Raw genomic sequence first — 19,133 nt, forward strand, 5'->3', positions numbered from 1 at the left:
TTTCTGCATGTTGTAGAGTAAAAAGGTGGACCTGAATAACAAAATACCAGAATATTGAGAGCAGAATACTAGCCGTTCTTAGTCATTACAACAGCGCGGCAGAAAAATGGTGAGAGAAAAAACGATATTAAGAGGGTGAGCAATAGTCAAGATGAAGGAGAGGAGAATGGGTGTGGTAACCATCCCCCATAAGGGGCCTGTACTGCTATCATTGAGAAGGCACAATGATGGGGAGAAAGTAGAGGCGGGAGAATAAATGTACAAATAATTATTGTCTTTATTGAAAAATATTTACTAAGAAAATATACATCTCTGAAGCTTTTTCAAAAAATTGTTACTTGCATAAAATATTAAATTTGAATTGTAGATGTGGTATGCAATTTTAAAAATGTATTTGAAGTTTTATAAACAATATTGCCCATCAATCATGTTAAGTAGGGCTTCCATCAGCTTCACGTAGTGATGAGGATAGAACGAAAATAACATTACAATAACATAAATATCTGGAAGGTTGGTTTTTGAAACATATACATTGACGTAAGTTATAAACAGTAAATTTATGATTCAGTTGAGGTCTCGATAAAAATCATTCGTTAGAAAAATATTTTTTGACCCATGGTTTCACTTGCTTTTAAAAAGTCCAAGGACACGACGCTAGTCCCAAAATAAGAATTCTGACCTCAAACATAAAAACAAATAAGTGAGTTCTCTCCAGTGTCGTGGACAATTCTTCGGTCATGTCAATAACCGATACGAAATTTTTGACGACTTGCGAAAAGTTTATCACGCTAGTTGTCTGGTGATCTCCAACTCGACTTCTGGAACGATTGCGTAACCAGTCAAACACGCCAAGGCGGAAGTTAACGTAGCAACCTGACTACGCGAATACTTTTCCTTACCCTCTCTTTTTCATGTCATAACGAATTTCAAGAAGGGGACAAAAAGATGAACCACACATATAAATAAAAATACATGTAACAAAGTTTAGCCGACTTTCTTCGTGTGTTCCAAGACAAATTTCTTAACTTCTTCCATAATTCTCAACCTCGGACCCAGTGGAATTCCCAAGCTTTGTAATCGTTCTTCAGTCATGTAGGCAACCTCCAGTATGCCAACTTGTTCGGCTTCAAAGTTGTCTACAAATCTCTGTTGGAACACGAAGTGAGAACATCATTAACCCTTTGACCGCTAGGAATGACCAGTATCTAATTTCTCCTTACAATATCACCGCTTAATCAAACATTAAGGTCAGGAGAATAAAGGAAATGGTCCCCAACTAAAGGAGCTCTTGACTGTTGCACAAATTCTCCTTGTACGAAAAACAGCATGGAGAATATACACACTAGTGTTGGGGTGAAAACGGTGCACACGAATGAAAAGACGGATTGTTTGAGGGAGTTCGCGAATAAAAAAAAATTAATACGGCAATATCTGTTGCTTGGGAATGATTTGACGCTACATAGTTCGTCGACACCAGAAAAATCGCGACACACATTTGGCTGTTCAATACCCATTGCGAATTCCAAAAACGAGAGCTGTCGTCTTAAAATAAATAAAGGGGGTAACTTTCTTAAGAAACCTGTGGTGCTGCGTCGGTATGGGTAACGAGGCAATTTGGTTTTATCCACTACGTTGAAATTGCAAATTGGCCACCGCAAATAGTTAAAAAGCTGACGTTTCGAGCGTCAGCCCTTCGTTAGCTTTTTAACTCTTTACGGTGACCAATTTACAATTTCAACTTAGTTGATAAAACCAAACTATCTTAAAATAGGCCAAATGATGTTTTATAACGGTAGAGACTTCAGGGCAAATCAGTCTCTGAGCCTCATATTCTCCTGACCTAACACAAATTCATGACTTTCCAGTGACCCAAAAGAGACCTTCTGTGCAATGTCCTTATATATTGACCGATTCCTAAATGGCCAAGTTTATTTACGCAACTTTTTTGCGTACAGGAACTCTAAATAAAGACGCTTTTTCAGCCAACGTATATGTATCACTTGACGCGGGAAAATGAGTGGGTTGCAATGAACAGAGAATTTGTGGCCACAAAAACTTAGTCGTAGATATAATGTCATACACGTGACAGTGATTGATACATCAAAGAGAGATCGTTAGTGTGTTTGACCCTAAGAAGTCAGGGACTTAACTCACAAACTACCCTCTCCACCCTGGATTTAAAATAGGTCCCGGTGAACAATACGGCAATACGGGAAAGTTGGCGAAATGATGAAGATGGACCAACATCCTAACCAAGAGTCGTGGTATAACTCCTAGCAACACAATGGTTCAGAAAACTGAATAAACTCTGACGACAATGTATCAAAAGGCTCGTACTGCTAAAGTAACGTAAATTCGAATAAAAATGCACATTTGCGTCATACGCCGCCACTCGGCTTTAGTTCGCATTACCTCATATCCGAGCTTCTTGAGAAAGAGAGCGAGAAGTGGAGGATCTTCACCGAAAAAGCTAAAAAAAAAGAGAAGCCATGTTAAAAATCATTCAGATCACTTATTTCTCGTTCCTAAAGTTGCCAGCCAGGAATGAATGGAGTTTAGTACAAAATGGTACTTAAACAAATTTTTCACGCAAGAAAACGAAAGCCAAACCAAATCCGTCAAACTACAGAGGAAATACTCTTCCGTGGGCGTTTACACGCGACTTATTGTACACTATCTGGTTTTCCAGGTGCAGTTCTAAACATAGTAAACCTGACGTATTTAATGCTATTTTTAACCCACTCATTTGCGCACTTAAACAGTGTTACGACTGATGCAGGTAACGAAATTAAAGATTCAGACCCCGCTGAACTGTTTCGCAATCGGCTTCTTTTCTACCATAGCACTCGTCATGAATAATTTTAATGTTAAGCATCTTAATTGTATCTGATATAGAAAGATTCTGGTATATCGAAGTTCCATTACCTATATTCTACTGGCAGAAGCTAAGTCGCATGAAAGAATATTGTTCGTCCGGCTTAAAGAAGTTCGTTTTATCGGCAACTCAGTTACACGAGAGATCGTAATGAGTGAACTTCGATTGGTTATATCGTAATTAATTTAACTATTGAGACACTCCGGACGCTCTCACTATCAATAGGTGCGTGAAGATAAGAATACGTAAAAAGAAGCTGTAAAGTTTTAGATTCGCGATTCTCATTGAAAAATATTTAAAAAGCCAATGGCACACTTTTCCAAGTTGATACTGACGGGGTCCAATTATCTAGCTATGTCTCAAACTGTCTCAACGGTCTCGAGTTCCCCTATCTCCACGCGATATTGGGGATTTTTTCGCATACTGTAGGCTTTGTTATACAGGAGTTTGTGATACCGGGACGTAAGGTAAATGAGGATCGATTTACCTCGGACTTTCATTACCTAAAGGTTCTTTACGTAAGGGTGATTGATAAACCTACATAGGGGCATCTACCGAAGCAGAACTTTCTTGACAACAGTGGATTGTCCTTATAGGGATGTTTGTTTATACCGCCAAATTTTGTTCTATACGGATTTCATATTTCGGGGCTAAATGGTTCCGTTGTAGAAATAATTTTTCAAGAAGTACCTCTTAAGTTTTTTCACTCTCGACTGCAGCTGAACGCTTTCCTTGGCCGCGTCACCCTCCTCCTTAGTTTTGAGTTGTTGATCTTGTACTTGCCGCCTCATGTCGTCTACATCCTGACTAAGCGAAGCTTGTGAACGTAATTCTGATGACAAATGAGCCACACTTCTGGCGAGAGTGACCACATGAGATTCTAAGCGACCAAAGCGCTTGTTTACTGCCCTGTTGAAAAAAAAATACGAACCAGGATATTCAGTTAAACGAACGAAATTTCCTCTCGTCTCGTAAAACGGGCATCTGAACATCTCTATTGTGCCTTAATAAGTGAAAAGTTAGGTTCTTCGTGCATACCTTTTTTCCTCTGGCATTCTATGACTGTCAGGCCAATTATGTTTACTAGAAATATCTACCTACAAACTGTTAAACTCTTGCCAATAACCGCGATTAGATGGGAAAGCTGTGTCCAAATTTGTAACCATAGTGACGTCAATAAAGGCCCAATGCATGCCTCACTACAAAAACCTCTTGACGCCAATAACTCGAGTGTTTTCCGTTAAAAGGATTTCGTTTACATTTTATTTTGTCTATCCGGAAAAAAAGTTCTTTCTTAATACCATAAAGTTAAGAAGGCTTTGAAAATTGAATACAGAATTGTATGAAAAAATTATAAAAAGTTGTTGAAAATTTGAAAATGATGGTCAAAAACAGGGCCTGTTTGATCTCCCATTCCATTTCCATGGCTTCGTCCTCCGCAAATTACTTGCTTCTTATTTAGAGCCACACAAATATGTACTAAAATATATTGGTTACGTTATTCCTGTAATTGTGACAGAATATCAGAGACGAAAAGCCAGTATCTGATCAATTATTAAAAGCCATCTCACGCGAGAATATATTGAGTTTTAAAATACTTCATTTTTAGACGCATGTTTCGGCCCCAAATTTTCAAGAGCATTAACATCTGTGTAAAACTTTCTAAAAAAGACGATGTCAGGCGCAATGAAGGAAATAAACACTACAAGAATTTGCCTGTAATTTCTAAAAACCATGAATGAAGTCGTGTTTTCAGGAAATTTTAGTGATTTGTTTCCTCGCAAACAAGACTCATTCTGCTTCGGAAGTGAAATATTTACGTGAAAGCTGTATTGGTAACTCACACAGACTCTATTTATAGAGAAGGCAAACACTCCGACAACACACCATATTTAAACTGAATATCGCAATGTTTTCTTCTCTTAATTATTATCATTTTTCGCTATCATGTTAGGAACATAACTGGGTATGAAAACACAGCACTGATGGAACGAGGTTCACACAACTTGTTGACTTTTAAATCGACGCGGATAAAGACTTCCAAAAAAAACTTAATTAAATCAGTATAAAGTTAATGTAATCAAAAGATTCCCATTTGGCCTCAATTTGTATTGTGAGCATTCTTGTAAAAATTCAACGAGTTGTTAGCAATGTGGTATTTCTCAGTCCGCGTATTATTATATAACTTCGATTATTTTCCTTCTATCCAAATGCAACCTTCCCATCACAAAATAAATCAATAAAAACATGAAAGATAATAAAGTAAGGAACTCATAAGTAAATCACGAAATCTGAGAAATGAAGCATTAAATAGCAGCGACATGAAGCGGAACCACGTCCTAACAATTCCTGCGTGTAACACAACGTAAAAATCTTAATTCGTGCGTAAGAATTTTGTTCCAGAAAAAGGGCACACAAATTCAAACTTGTTTGAATTCACGCAAATGCTTGAATAATTAAAATACGTCTCATTGACTTGTTTTCGGCAAGAACCCAGCGGAACAGCTGAACATGGAGACATGCAGAAGCAACTCTTCCCCCACAGTGTGTCAGACTTAAATCTGGGGCTTCCCAAATTTCGCATAAAATCCAAATCATATTAGAAATCAAACATAGCCTCACTTGATATCTTTGTTCCTCTGCTTTTTATAACTTGCCAAGCTGGCTGCAAAACAAAATGTACAGTGCTGAACATCGCAGTCAAATACTTACATGGCGAACACAACGATCCTTTGAAAGAGAATTCCGGTGAAAATGAGGAACTATAAATTCGTAAATCGCTTCTCCGTCCGCGGGAAGATTGGAGTCGATTCGGGCTGAAGTTTACTGAGGGTCTGGCACTACTTCTTGTTATCAACGCTACATCTGTTCCAGATCCCTTCGGCTCGCGTTGCACAAGGCCTCACAATTTCCCGCGGACTAAGAAATTCTCGTGCGCAAGCGCAAATAATTAGGGTCTCGACTCCTCGCAGGTCACGGCTGCGCAGAAGCGCTCTGTACTGGATCTCCGTATTAGAGGTTTTGCACAGCAGCCATGTTGGATGGCAGGAACAATGAAAATATTTTGCACAAGAAAGAAAATTTTTTCCCATGGGTAACATAATCTATTGTTCCTGCCATCCAACATGGCTGCTGTGCAAAACCTCTATACCCAGTTTAACGGCACCCTAAGTGGATGAGTTAAGGGACATAGTTAAATTAAAAATATCACTCACCTTGCATTGCAGCTGTTCTTTGGCTGAATTTATTGCTGGACTTTTTGGAATCCTTGGATTCGACATCTTTGCTAATCAATATTTCACTGTACATCTCCTCTAAGAATTCCAGCTGCAAATGAAAAGAGAATAAAATTACGCAATCATAGGAAAAATTTTAGAAAAGCCAAGTCTACTACTATTTTCGCTTGAACATTACAGCTTATTAAGCACTAAATCTTCGGCACGTTACCTTTGTGTAATGTTATGTCTCCAAACGAATTTCCTAAAGAAACTTACCTGTGTACGAATTTCCTGTAAATCTGGAGTACTCTTCGCTTTTCCTGTTAAAGAAGAAACAAAAACAAACAGATAAACAAAAGAACGCTGTTTGGTTTTCGGTAAAGTTCCTCCCACAACGGTAAAACGATTCCCGCCATTTTCCGTAAGATAAAAACTACTACAAGTAATTAAAAGCTAACCCACTTGGATAAGAATTTCATGGTAAATCACCTTCAAACGTTTTACCTACAAAGTTTCTTCGTAGCTGTTTGTTAGTAACCATTTGTACTCCTATTAGCTCAAATGAACGAAATATCTTGCACAAAAACCCCAACGAGCTGTTTCGAAACTTGAAAACAAAGCCTTATTTTAGAGATTTTAAATCTAATATTGCTTCAGCTTCAACTGTCCGCCATAAAAATGACGACTTTCTCTACTTTTGATTAAGATGTTAGTGTTAACCTTTTACTTATTTAGCTAGTCTTCTTCTTATTTTAATAGCGTATAAACTAAATACACGACCCCTCAAGCTGTTAGCTTTAATTATTATCGTGTTTAAATAAAGATCTTCTTATCTTGATAAACAGGGCACCTGAGATTTAACCCTTTAAACCTTAAGAGTGACCAGCATGTAATTTCTCCTTACAGAAATACTGCTGAATCATTCATTATGGGTAAGAGAATAAAAGAAATAATCGGCAAAGTCACAATCTTTGATTGTTATACAAATTTCCCTTGTCAGTACCGAAGCAGATGTGTAGAGGAGGCTATGGAGAATGTGGATATTGATGCTAGGGTATGAGGGGTAAAGCTCTTATCTGCGAACAAAACAAAAATAACCAAACGAGGGCTTGAACCCGGACTACTGGATCGTGAGTCCTGTGCACTCACCATAAGTGAGAGCCATCTTATCTACCAAAAAGGCTACAAAGATTGAGGAATCACAAATAAACACACCTGACGCAATCGAATTTCTTTTGTCCCTCCCGCCCCGGCTTCTGCTTGAAGAAACCGATGAGCGTCTCCGCCAATGACGACCTTCTTCTTCATCAGAACTTAAACCGGACGAATCTGATTCACTAACGAACACAAACGTGGCCACTGAAGAAGAGGGCGAAAGAGTCGGCAGCATTGGCGTGTCTGCTGGAGACACCGACTCCGATCCAGAAACAGTTGGCGTCGTTGATCTATCCGCCAGCTTTTCAGCGACCTGTTTCAAAAAGTTTGACCGTGAATTCGTTCTTTGGAAACGTTTAGGTGGTGTGCCTTCCCCTTTCACAAGCCTCATAGCATGGCCACTTTCACTGTGCGTACTGTTCACGCTACCAGACCTATCCTTCGTTCTTTGCATTTGTGGTCGTGAGGCCTGTATTTCGGATGCAACGGCTGTTGCTCTTGTTGTTAGTCCTACGGCGGTTGTTAATTTGCGGTGAAATCTTGGTGATTGAGCCGGCGAATCTGATTCTAGTCTCGTCTGTCTTTTAAGCGGCGCTGATGGTAATTTAGCTCCTCTGTTCAAGATAAGAGTTAAAAAAAAAAAAAAACACTTTAATTTCCAAGGAAGTTTTTGAAGTCCTTGGTAAGCGAACATGCGAAAGGGAAATGCAAAGCAGGGCCCACTTCTACTTGGTATCGTACAAACATAGCCCTAGTAATGAAAACCGCCAGTCAGAATAATGAGTACATTTAGAAGAGACAAACATCAAAGAAAACAAAAACTACCAAATGAAAGCGCGGAGAAGAAAAGGTTCCCTCGCTCCACGGGGCGGCAAAATAAGAGAGCCTGGGAACGAGGTTGGGGACTGGACTCATCTGTGGAGCTGTACAGGAAGTTACGACTGGCTTCGGTCTTGCATCTAATTGGTTGACAGAGTGGGCGCGTTTTTTTTTTTTTTTCACCATTCACAGACCGTAGTAAATAAACCAATCGATGTCCGAGTGACTCTCCGCAATAAAGCGCAACTTTTTTCGCGAAGAAGACTTTAATACTGCATTGCCTTTAACAGCTTCAGTTACATAATTTACCTCGCTGGTTTACCGCTGCCTGTAAAGCTGTTAGTCCTTGCTTGACTCCGCCCCCTCTGGACATTTCTTGTCTTTTGGGATGGGTGACTTGGCTAATTAGTGAAAAATTCAGTCGCCAAGGAATATATTGCAAAAGCATAATCTGACTTTACAAAATCTTTGATAATTAAAACCAGTCTCCTTTTGTCAGGACATTGGAAAATCGGGTCATGCTTATATGAGATGGCTAGATGATAGAGTTTTTTCACGTTCCATCACTGTGTTCACAAATAAAACTCAAAAAGAGTATTTAGCAATACGCTAAGTGAATTTCAATTCCTAAATTAATGACTTTTCCGCCGGCCACTGTATTTTGGAAAAGACAAGCTGATTTGCTTGACCAAATCGTTGAAACTTTCCGAAGTATTTTCTGTTGGTCTCTTATTGAGAACTAAAAAAAAAAAAAATTACCAAGCAATGACTTTGACCACCTCCCAGTTAGCTCAATGGATAGAGCACTGGATTGTTGTGCGGGAGGTCGAGGGTTCGAGCCCCGGCCGGACCAACATTCAAGGTCTTAAAATGATTGAGGAGAATATGCTACCTTTCTATAACATCAAGAAATGGTTAGATATTCTAGTCTTCTCGGATAGGGACGAACAAATGGAGGTCCCGTCTCCTACAGGGTTAGGGGTAAGAGACGTTAATTTCCCACGCACGAGATTACTGTGTGATGGATGTCCTCCCCTGGGGTGGGATGGGTGGGATTTATTGGCTGGACTACTCGCATGGTTCGCATATATTCCATTCTAGTCCTACCCTACTGTGGTAATGCAGTGAAGAATAAAGATCATGTTCACCAAATGCCTCAATTCCAGATGAATTAGAAGAATAAAGGTCATATTAACCAAATGCCTCAATTCCACCCACACTTACCACATAACCAATCCTGTCAAGCTCCTTCAAGCCACTAAAGTCCTTAGTTTTAATCTCCATATCAGGTTTGTCTTCTTCAGCGACATCCAACAGCGACTGAAGTCTTCGCTCAACATCACCATCATCATCATCATCATCATCATCATTAAAATGATTTCCCTTTGGTGGTGGTGGAATGATAAGCTCTTCCTCAGTTTCCTGTCACAACAAAATTGAGGATTGGGTTAAATTTGAGTGCAATTTACTCTGTTTTTTGCGACGCAGGTTTCGAAAATGGAGGATCCAGCTATAATGGACTAGCAACTTACAATTCATAGTCATAGCATTATAAAAATAAATGTAAATCCATTGGTTCGATTTGTATTCTGACCTCTCCAGCCTGTCCTCCAGGATTTGGAGAGCTCAACAATGTTTTCAGTCTTTCTTCCAATGAAATGGTTCCATTTGTGCGAACCTATGAGATAAACACAAAGAAAAAAGATCAGATTATAAAAATGAATCAAAATCCTCAAAAAATGTTACATGATGTAAGAGGTGAAAAATCTTGGTATCAGGGGTTGGTTACATCAGCCACAATCGTGTTAAGTACTTCCTTCTTCAGAGGTATGTACATGACCGTGACATTCCACAAATCCATGCAGAACCAATACAGAACCTGTAATAACTGTTGGGTGAAAAACGGACAAATGTTCTTGCAGAACAGCTTTAAGGACACTCACTTGTGGATTCTCACTTGTCTGCAAGACCCCTCTTTTGTCCAATTCAGTCCGGCTCTGCAACACAATTAAAACAGAACGTTACTTGTTAAATGTTGAAAGTTTCCTATTTAAAACTAATCCTGACACAACTGAACCTAAAGCCTGTTATTCATATGTTGAAAAAATTCCAATCACTTGAGCTTTGTAAGTTTGACTAAAACTATTTTGTTTGTTTATTCTAATTAAATCTTAATTTAAAATACCATTATAATAACATCAGAAGGTTGCACAATTTTCCTGGATTGCTCTTCATGACCGTCAAGCATTCCTGGCATGCGGAACTCTTGAATTGGAGCTCCCTCACTCTTCTTCATGGGAGATGCATCATCTGAGTGGTATCCTGAACTGTTACCATGCAGTCGCGGATCCACATCATAACCTAAAGCAGCCACAATGGAAGCAAAGCTGAATCACAACACAAGCTCTATATTGATAATGTTAATTCATAACTCACTCAGTTCAACCCTGGCTGGGGATTACATTCTGAATGAGCATGGGTGAAGGACCAACAATGCACACAGTCATATGTTGGCCACACTTGAAGTGGTCTTCAGGCCAAACAGGATTGAAACGATTTGAAAGCCTTCCCTGTTATACATTTGAGATACCAGAACATGCTACCTAAAGGAAAGTCTGGATCAGTATCTGAGCAAATGCATACTTACCCCTCCCCCAACCCAACAATAGTCTACTGATAACAAGTAAGGGTCATTGTTGGGTTAAGAGGGGGGAGGGGAGGGTAGGTGCACAGCTGCTTAGACACTAACGATAATCTGAGATTCTCAATACAAGCCATTAATTTTTTTATCCATTTATCCTCCCTCATATCAACAGGGTTGTATTTAAGAGCCACCAGCAGGGAAACTTCACCAGTTCCTGTAAATAGTTTTTTGGGCTACTTTATCATGAATTTAAGATAACCTGAGGTGAGAGCAAATAATAACAAATTTGGGTTTCAAGTTTTACAGTTCCTATCAACTAAAAATTGAAATCCAAATCTAAGTAATTTCTGAAGGGTTGCCTCCTAAAAAAATCTCATGAAGACCCAGACATGCATTCGTTGTCTCAGAAAATTAACCTACAAACCAGTTACAGAAGCACTGCTTATGATACCCAGATCCTACTCCAGTTTGTGAGAACTGAATTGAAAATTATATATTGGAGCTAGTAAGAGATGGTAATGGGCAAAACATGCACCAGGAAATCCTCATTGCCACTGACCCACTACACGCACAAGGATGTTAAAATAATATGACAATCACCATTTGTCACAGGATGTTGAGATAATGTGCCACTCATCAATCGGAAATCTTCCTCTTTGGTTGATCCAGAGGAGCCAGGGCGTGGCCCATCTGGACACACCCATCCTCCCTGCAGTAAACAATGGTCAAATCATAAAAGCTGTGATAAATCCAAACTCCTGTCTGGAGATTCAATTTTTTTTTAATTAGTCTGTCGTCTCTATTGGCACTTTATGCCCTCACATCAGTTTGCATATTCTCCATACTGCTCTCTGTATATTTCTTAACGCGCTGACAAGGAGAATTTGTTAAATAATCAAGACCTCATTTAGTTGGTGATCATTTCCTTTATTCTTGTGACCTTGATGTTTGAATCAGGGGTGATATCGATATCATAATAAGAATTTTTTTTCTTTTAGGGGGGGGGGAATTTGGGGGGGTCAAAGGAATAAGAAGAAAAATAGCGACAAAAGCTTAATGCTCACATTCAAACACCAAAAAAACTTGGCTCTGAATTCAGCCACAGCTAGCAGCCATTTGGATCTTTCAGGCTTCTTATTTCAACTGAACTCTTCTTAAGGCAGATATCTTCCTTACACAGGTACTCCAGTCAGCAGACATTCAAGGGTATGTGTAAAGGTATGCATAAGGGTATGTGTAAGGGTATGTGTAAGGGTATGCGTAAGGGTATGTGTAAGGGTATACATAAGGGTATGTGTAAGGGTATGCGTAAGGGTATGCGTAAGGGTATGCGTAAGGGTATGCGTAAGGGTATGTGTAAGGGTATGCGTAAGGGTATGCGTAAGGGTATGTGTAAGGGTATGCGTAAGGGTATGCGTAAGGGTATGTGTAAGGGTATACATAAGGGTATGTGTAAGGGTATGCGTAAGGGTATGCGTAAGGGTATGTGTAAGGGTATGCGTAAGGGTATGCGTAAGGGTATGTGTAAGGGTATGCGTAAGGGTATGTGTAAGGGTATACATAAGGGTATGTGTAAGGGTATGCGTAAGGGTATGCGTAAGGGTATGTGTAAGGGTATGCATAAGGGTATGCGTAAGGGTATGTGTAAGGGTATGCGTAAGGGTATGCGTAAGGGTATGTGTAAGGGTATGCGTAAGGGTATGTGTAAGGGTATGTGTAAGGGTATGCGTAAGGGTATGGGTATGTGTAAGGGTATGCTTAAGGGTATGCGTAAGGTATGTGTAAGGGTGTGTGTAAGGGTCTGTGTAAGGGTATGCCTAAGGGTATGCGTAAGGGTATGCGTAAGGGTATGCGTAAGGGTATGCGTCAGGGTATTGTAAGGATGTGTGTAAGGGTGTGCGTAAGGGTGTGCGTAAGGGTGTGCGTAAGGGTGTGCGTAAGGGTGTGCGTAAGGGTATGCGTAAGGGTATGCATAAGGGTATGCATAAGGGTATGCATAAGGGTATGTGTCAGGGTATTGTAAGGGTGTGTGTAAGGGTGTGTGTAAGGGTGTGCGTAAGGGTGTGCATAAGGGTGTGCGTAAGGGTATGCGTAAGGGTGTGCGTAAGGGTGTGCGTAAGGGTATGCGTAAGGGTATGCGTAAGGGTATGCGTAAGGGTATGCGTCAGGGTATGCGTCAGGGTATTGTAAGGGTGTGTGTAAGGGTGTGCGTAAGGGTGTGCGTAAGGGTGTGCGTAAGGGTATGCGTAAGGGTATGCGTCAGGGTATTGTAAGGGTATGCGTAAGGGTGTGTGTAAGGGTGTGTGTAAGGGTGTGTGTAAGGGTGTGCGTAAGGGTGTGCGTAAGGGTGTGCGTAAGGGTGTGCGTAAGGGTGTGCGTAAGGGTGTGCGTAAGGGTGTGCGTAAGGGTGTGCGTAAGGGTGTGCGTAAGGGTGTGCGTAAGGGTGTGCGTAAGGGTATGCGTAAGGGTATGCGTAAGGGTATGCGTCAGGGTATTGTAAGGGTGTGTGTAAGGGTGTGTGTAAGGGTGTGCGTAAGGGTATGCGTAAGGGTATGCGTAAGGGTATGCGTAAGGGTATGCGTAAGGGTATGCGTCAGGGTATTGTAAGGGTGTGTGTAAGGGTGTGTGTAAGGGTATGCGTAAGGGTATGCGTAAGGGTATGCGTAAGGGTATGCGTCAGGGTATTGTAAGGGTGTGTGTAAGGGTGTGTGTAAGGGTGTGCGTAAGGGTATGCGTAAGGGTATGCGTAAGGGTATGCGTAAGGGTGTGTGTAAGGGTGTGCGTAAGGGTGTGCGTAAGGGTATGCGTAAGGGTATGCGTAAGGGTATGCGTCAGGGTATTGTAAGGGTGTGTGTAAGGGTGTGTGTAAGGGTGTGTGTAAGGGTGTGTGTAAGGGTGTGTGTAAGGGTATGCGTAAGGGTATGCGTAAGGGTATGCGTCAGGGTATTGTAAGGGTGTGTGTAAGGGTGTGTGTAAGGGTGTGCGTAAGGGTATGCGTAAGGGTATGCGTAAGGGTATGCGTAAGGGTGTGTGTAAGGGTGTGCGTAAGGGTGTGCGTAAGGGTATGCGTAAGGGTATGCGTAAGGGTATGCGTCAGGGTATTGTAAGGGTGTGTGTAAGGGTGTGTGTAAGGGTGTGTGTAAGGGTGTGTGTAAGGGTGTGTGTAAGGGTGTGTGTAAGGGTATGTGTAAGGGTATGTATAAGGGTATGGGTAAGGGTGTGCATTAGGGTGTGCGTAAGGGTATGCGTAAGGGTATGCGTCAGGGTATGCGTAAGGGTATGCGTCAGGGTATTGTAAGGGTGTGTGTAAGGGTGTGTGTAAGGGTGTGCGTAAGGGTATGCGTAAGGGTATGCGTAAGGGTATGCGTAAGGGTATGCGTAAGGGTATGCGTCAGGGTATTGTAAGGGTGTGTGTAAGGGTGTGTGTAAGGGTGTGTGTAAGGGTGTGTGTAAGGGTGTGTGTAAGGGTGTGTGTAAGGGTATGTGTAAGGGTATGTATAAGGGTATGGGTAAGGGTGTGCATTAGGGTGTGCGTAAGGGTAAGCGTAAGGGTATGTGTAAGGGTATGTGTAAGGGTATGTGTAAGGGTATGTATGACTGTGGAAAACTTACCTCAAATTGTGCTTTAATATTTCTGCAGAGATTCAGCACAGATTTCACGTTACCATCAATAAGATCTAAAGAAATAAATGGTAAAAATTAGAATAAAAGTAGGAAATCTAGTTGTTTCTATTACTAAGATAGTAAGGTACAAGTGCTTCCACATGAATAGATAACAACCTCATTGTTTATACTTGTAGATACATTCTGAAACATCAAAATTTTATCCCCTCTGGCATTAGTTCAGATTTTAGCATTTGCACCTCTACAAAGTGGCTCCTTTTGCAATTTAGAAAGGTTGAATTAGAATTCTGTGCACTGGGAAGAAAATTGAAGAACACTGAAAAAAAAAACCCTTGCAGCAAGGAGGGGAACCTGAACAAGAAACTTGAAGAAGAATATAAAACAACCTCAATCCCCTTTATTATAAATCAAGACAGCCAATCAAAATGGGTACAAATACATGTTTCCTACCTCCAACATAAATTCCCTGCAGGTTTATATTTCTGTTTCCCATGAAACTCATACATAGCTGTAGATTTTCTAGTTTTTGTGCCCTGGTTACTGGACGAGCATAAACGCCCGGGATCTTCTGACCAGCTGAAAGAAAAGAAGAGGTGATCAGTAATCACACGGTACAACTGCATGCAGCAGTCACATCTAAACCACAGAGAAACAAAGTACATCAAACAAAGTACATCTCACTATAAGCATGTAACTGAGAAGTATTGATGTTGAAGCTTAAATGTGGTGGCATTCTCTTGTATTGGAGGAAGAAATCATTTCATTTTTAATTAATAGGGAATGACATCTCAGGCCGCAAACTTCATCAAGCCGCAAACTTCATCAAGCTACAAATATATGCGATAACAAGAAACTGTGTGTTTAATGTTACAGCATGAAGTGTATGAGTTTCACTTCTAAACAGAGTTCAAGGAGAACTTGTTTAATCAAACAGAGCAAGAATACCTACCATGCAATAAAAAGACATATTACTTGCATGAAAAATGTTTAGTAAAAAATTATTTTGAGTAAAAAGACTTAAAACAAGACAGAATATTGAATTATCCACAGATTACAGACAAAAACAGCAAATCTTTTTCTAACACTAAGTACAGTACCATGTCAACAAACATGGATTAGACAAAACCAAGGATGCCAACATCACTAACATCAAAGAGAAAAACACAACTTGTTTACTTCTTCTTTTCTGCCATTTCAGCATTTTCACATGATCATAGTAGCTTCAAAAACCCATCGCCAGCCACATTGAAAATAATAACTTCACTGCCAGCAATCAAGGGCTATGATGTACCATTTGATGTGCGAAAGTAATACCGATGTGAATTTGACAACTATGCTATACTCCAATGAATTTGTATAATGCCAAAATTAGTTCATAAGAAATACAGTGATTGTTTAAGTGTTTGCTGACAATACCAGTGGACTGATGAGTTGACAGAAGCACACTCCATCACAATTTCGGGAATAAACAAAGTGCATTTAGGAGATGCCTCGGCACGAGTTCTAACCACTAACTCAGAAATATAGTTATGGCGACAGGATCTCTCAAAGCAAATCAACTCACTCTGGTTTCATAGGTACAAAAAAAAATAATTCTCACTAAATACATCGGCTTTTGATTGTGCTTATTTGGTGTCAAACTAATAACAGAATGTATAGGAAACAAAGGACTGGCACTTTCTTTAGATTATGTTTGAACAATGACTGCCCTTATTTGCATATTAATAACATGTGGAGTTGTTGATATAAAGAGCTCATTGAGCGACAATATGATTGTAATAAAGTTATCCCTCAGTGTGATGAGCATATTAATTCTCATTAAAATTGCAATGTTGCAATGAGAATGGTGAAAATTGCCAACAAGGACACACCACTGTACTGGTGAATATGCATCCTAAATGAATGGTAGGGAATTTTTCAACAAACATGTCAAATAATAGGAAATACCAACAGATCATAGATAAATAAAATCCACAGTTTCTTTGCCCCTCAGCTGTCAAAATCTGATAGTAATCCCTCTTCTTCACACAATACACTTCCCCGTGAATTAGTCTACGAGATAATTTGGTGTTATATGGCGCTATCAAAATGAGGGAGATCTGTTCTTCACTTAAGAGAATTTCTCATCACCTTTTCCCGAGATAGTGGTTGATTTTGTTGGGAGAAGTTACCAGAGTATCATGTTTAAGAGATGAAAACCTTTATCTTGATTTAATATTCTCATTTCCTGTCGGTCTAACGGTGTATTGGAGTGATTAGGCCACATGTAAATGAGATGTAAACGCCACGGTTGAGATGGTAAGTTTGAGTCCTCTCATCGATCCGTAACCTCCTCAGTCAGAATTATACATAAAATTTTAAGGATTTTAGAGCCACATTCTTCCATATTTGGCCAAAAAACACACATAAATTATCCTTCAACATCGTGAACAACAAACGACAAGAGAAAGCTTCCTTGATACGGAAATACGGAAAAAAGTTTCTTGCGACACTTCGTCCCATGAGCGGAAACATGGACCGCAGACATCAACAATAGGGGGGCGATATTCGTTTTGTTTAGTTTGTGAGACTAAAACAGTCATATATATTACAAGCTGACAAGTATTGTATAACATCAATATTAAAACCGATGCTCAAATCTTACCTAAGGTTTCCAAAACGTAAACCAAGGTTTGGCCATCACCGATCGAACGGCGGATGTCGGAAATAAGTCTCCGCTTTCCTCTCTTTAACAAGTTGTTAGCCCAGAATGTGTGTTCCTTCGGATCAAAAAGCATAAATATTCCTCCATTGCTAATAACAGACACCGGTAGTCTAGAATCAACATTTATACATTTGATGCGCTAAGAAGCTAGACAGTCTAAGTAGAGTATTAAAATTAAGGCATTAAAACACAAAAGCTCGGATGCTTTGAATAAACCCACTGAAATTGAAGGGAATCTAAAGTGCGGTAATTGTAAATAACAGTGCGTTTTGAATCAAATCACAACGGTTGTTAAAGCAATTTAAATGAAGTAATAATGAGGTAATGGTTATGCACCTCGCATTCCTTCAGAGCCCATTCTCCAGTTACGGAGACTTTGACCGGAGCGTTCTTCGAGTGAAATGCCGGGAATGTCGTTGCTTCTTTTTTGCCGCGCGGGTTGATGGCAGCAAACGCTTGTTGCGTTCCCTGAGCGACGGGATGACGACTCAGACCACTTTCTTGATGCGAATCTGTATTCTGAGCGGCTGTTGCCCTTGCCAGGGAGCTCGTAGGCTGCATTTCGACTTCATGTTGCCAGCTTTGCTAGTAAAAGATAACGAATATAGCGTTGACTCTAAATTTAGACTAGTTGTCAAAATGGAACGCATCACCAAAGAGATCGTAAGTGATCGAACAACAACTAAACCAACCACAGGCTTCCCGCCAACTCCGATTTTTAACTTCCTAGAATGTCCACGGGTATGTTTTGCGTCCGTCATGGATAAAATCTTGAGTATTTTTCGCTAAGAACACATTTTGCAAAAGAGAAAATGAAAAGCGTATCCAACCCAATGTCGAATTATGCAGTTTCTTGCTCTGACGTGCGTGTCAATTTCATCCTCAAACTATTGTCACTTTCCTATTGGCTAAGACTGCTCTCATCCGCTGGCAATTAACTTATTACTATGACTTTATTGATTCAAGTACTGACAGTTTGCGTGCTCGAAAATCGGATTTCTCTGATATTTAGAGCATTATTAAATTTACTTTGACCACCCGAAAAAAATATACATCTCCGATACTACCACTTAGTTTACCGTTTGTCTTCGGCGTGATTTTTTTGAGAAGTAATCCCCCTTTCCAGAAGGAGTTAATAATTAGCAAGATTGCGTGATGTTTCTTTCACAAATAGTAATTTCTCACGCAATTACTTTTTGCAGAAGCTCTTGCTAACAAACTTGTTTGGTCTTTGTTTGTGACAAGTTTCGAAATGAAGACGGAATCAATTCAAAGAGAAGATAAAAATTTAATGATAATGATTTGACCTCGTATCTGTAAAGTTCACTGTTTAATTAAACAAAATAATCAGCAATTCCAGACGTTCTAAGGTCGATTCGGCACTTCGTAGTAACATTTGTGATACAGCTATAGCGCTTAAGCGAACGTAAAAAGAAAAACAACAACTACAACAAAAACACGTATTCCTCTCCAGACTTCGACCCAATTTGCGTGATGTTTAAGCTCCAGACTTCGACCCAATTTGCGTGATGTTTAAGCACATTTTACGTAAGGAGTCCCTCTGGGAACCCATTCAGGTTCAGTGAAGCACATCAAGGTTAGGTGTTGTTCCTTTGTTTCTTTGACGTACATCTCTGAAAATTCACGCGAATCTTTGAGTAACAACTGTAACAAAGGACATATTCACTGCATGTACACCTACCGACGACATAATACTGATATCTTGAGTTAAATACACAAATTCGATTAATTATGGACCTTGTTTTCGAGCTCAAACAAAGGCAGTCGGAGATCAAAGAGGCAAACAACAGTTACATCTGATCAAATGGGTGAGCTGAAGAAGACATATAAAAGAAACATAAATATTCACAATAGCTGTTTTTTGTTTAGTTTTTTTTTGTTTTTTTTTTTTCCTCTCTCTTTAGTTTTTTATGGTTACTGCCTCATGTGGAGGCGAAGCAACAAAGTTGTCTTGTTGAGTAAGTGAGCGTAACAATAGATTGCAAAGACCTCATAGACCACGACGAAGTCTGCCGAGTTTAACCCGATTTTGACTTTTGTTTGCTGTTTAAGAACATCTTGGGCAGTTCAACG

General features: G+C 40.0%; 1 protein-coding gene across 2 annotated transcripts; it reads right to left on the minus strand.

Moving 5' to 3' along the window:
• Positions 1-259: 259 nt before the first annotated feature.
• Positions 260-17,908, minus strand: LOC111338584 (uncharacterized). Of its 2 annotated transcripts, XM_088762922.1 has the most exons (18): positions 17,732-17,908; positions 17,376-17,624; positions 16,980-17,094; positions 14,786-14,911; positions 14,324-14,388; positions 11,312-11,420; positions 10,253-10,428; positions 10,011-10,064; positions 9,662-9,745; positions 9,292-9,489; positions 8,377-8,468; positions 7,309-7,862; positions 6,370-6,413; positions 6,091-6,202; positions 5,498-5,540; positions 3,566-3,784; positions 2,413-2,470; positions 260-1,146 (listed from the first exon to the last, which is right to left on the minus strand). In XM_088762922.1, the coding sequence occupies exons 1-18, from the start codon at positions 17,798-17,800 to the stop codon at positions 985-987; spliced, it is 2,529 nt and encodes an 842-aa protein (XP_088619048.1). In that variant the 5' UTR covers positions 17,801-17,908; the 3' UTR covers positions 260-984. The 2 variants fall into 2 exon arrangements, with proteins under 2 accessions (XP_088619048.1, XP_088619049.1); XM_088762923.1 differs by lacking the exons at positions 16,980-17,094; positions 17,376-17,624; positions 17,732-17,908 and adding an exon at positions 15,512-15,966.
• Between the last annotated feature and the right edge of the window lie 1,225 nt (positions 17,909-19,133).

This window comes from Stylophora pistillata, chromosome 6 (assembly GCF_964205215.1).
Source record: "Stylophora pistillata chromosome 6, jaStyPist1.2, whole genome shotgun sequence".
Lineage (NCBI taxonomy): Eukaryota > Metazoa > Cnidaria > Anthozoa > Scleractinia > Pocilloporidae > Stylophora > Stylophora pistillata.

Excerpts from the sequence above, each read along its gene's own strand:
- LOC111338584 (XM_088762922.1), bottom strand. The coding sequence starts at position 17,800 with ATGACGGACGCAAAACATACCCGTGGACATTCTAGGAAGTTAAAAATC. Across the intron at positions 10,429-11,311 it reads TCAACATCCTGTGACAAATG|GTTATGATGTGGATCCGCGA; the intron begins GTGATTGTCATA and ends TGGCTGCTTTAG. Across the intron at positions 6,203-6,369 it reads TACAGGAAATTCGTACACAG|CTGGAATTCTTAGAGGAGAT; the intron begins GTAAGTTTCTTT and ends TTTCATTTGCAG.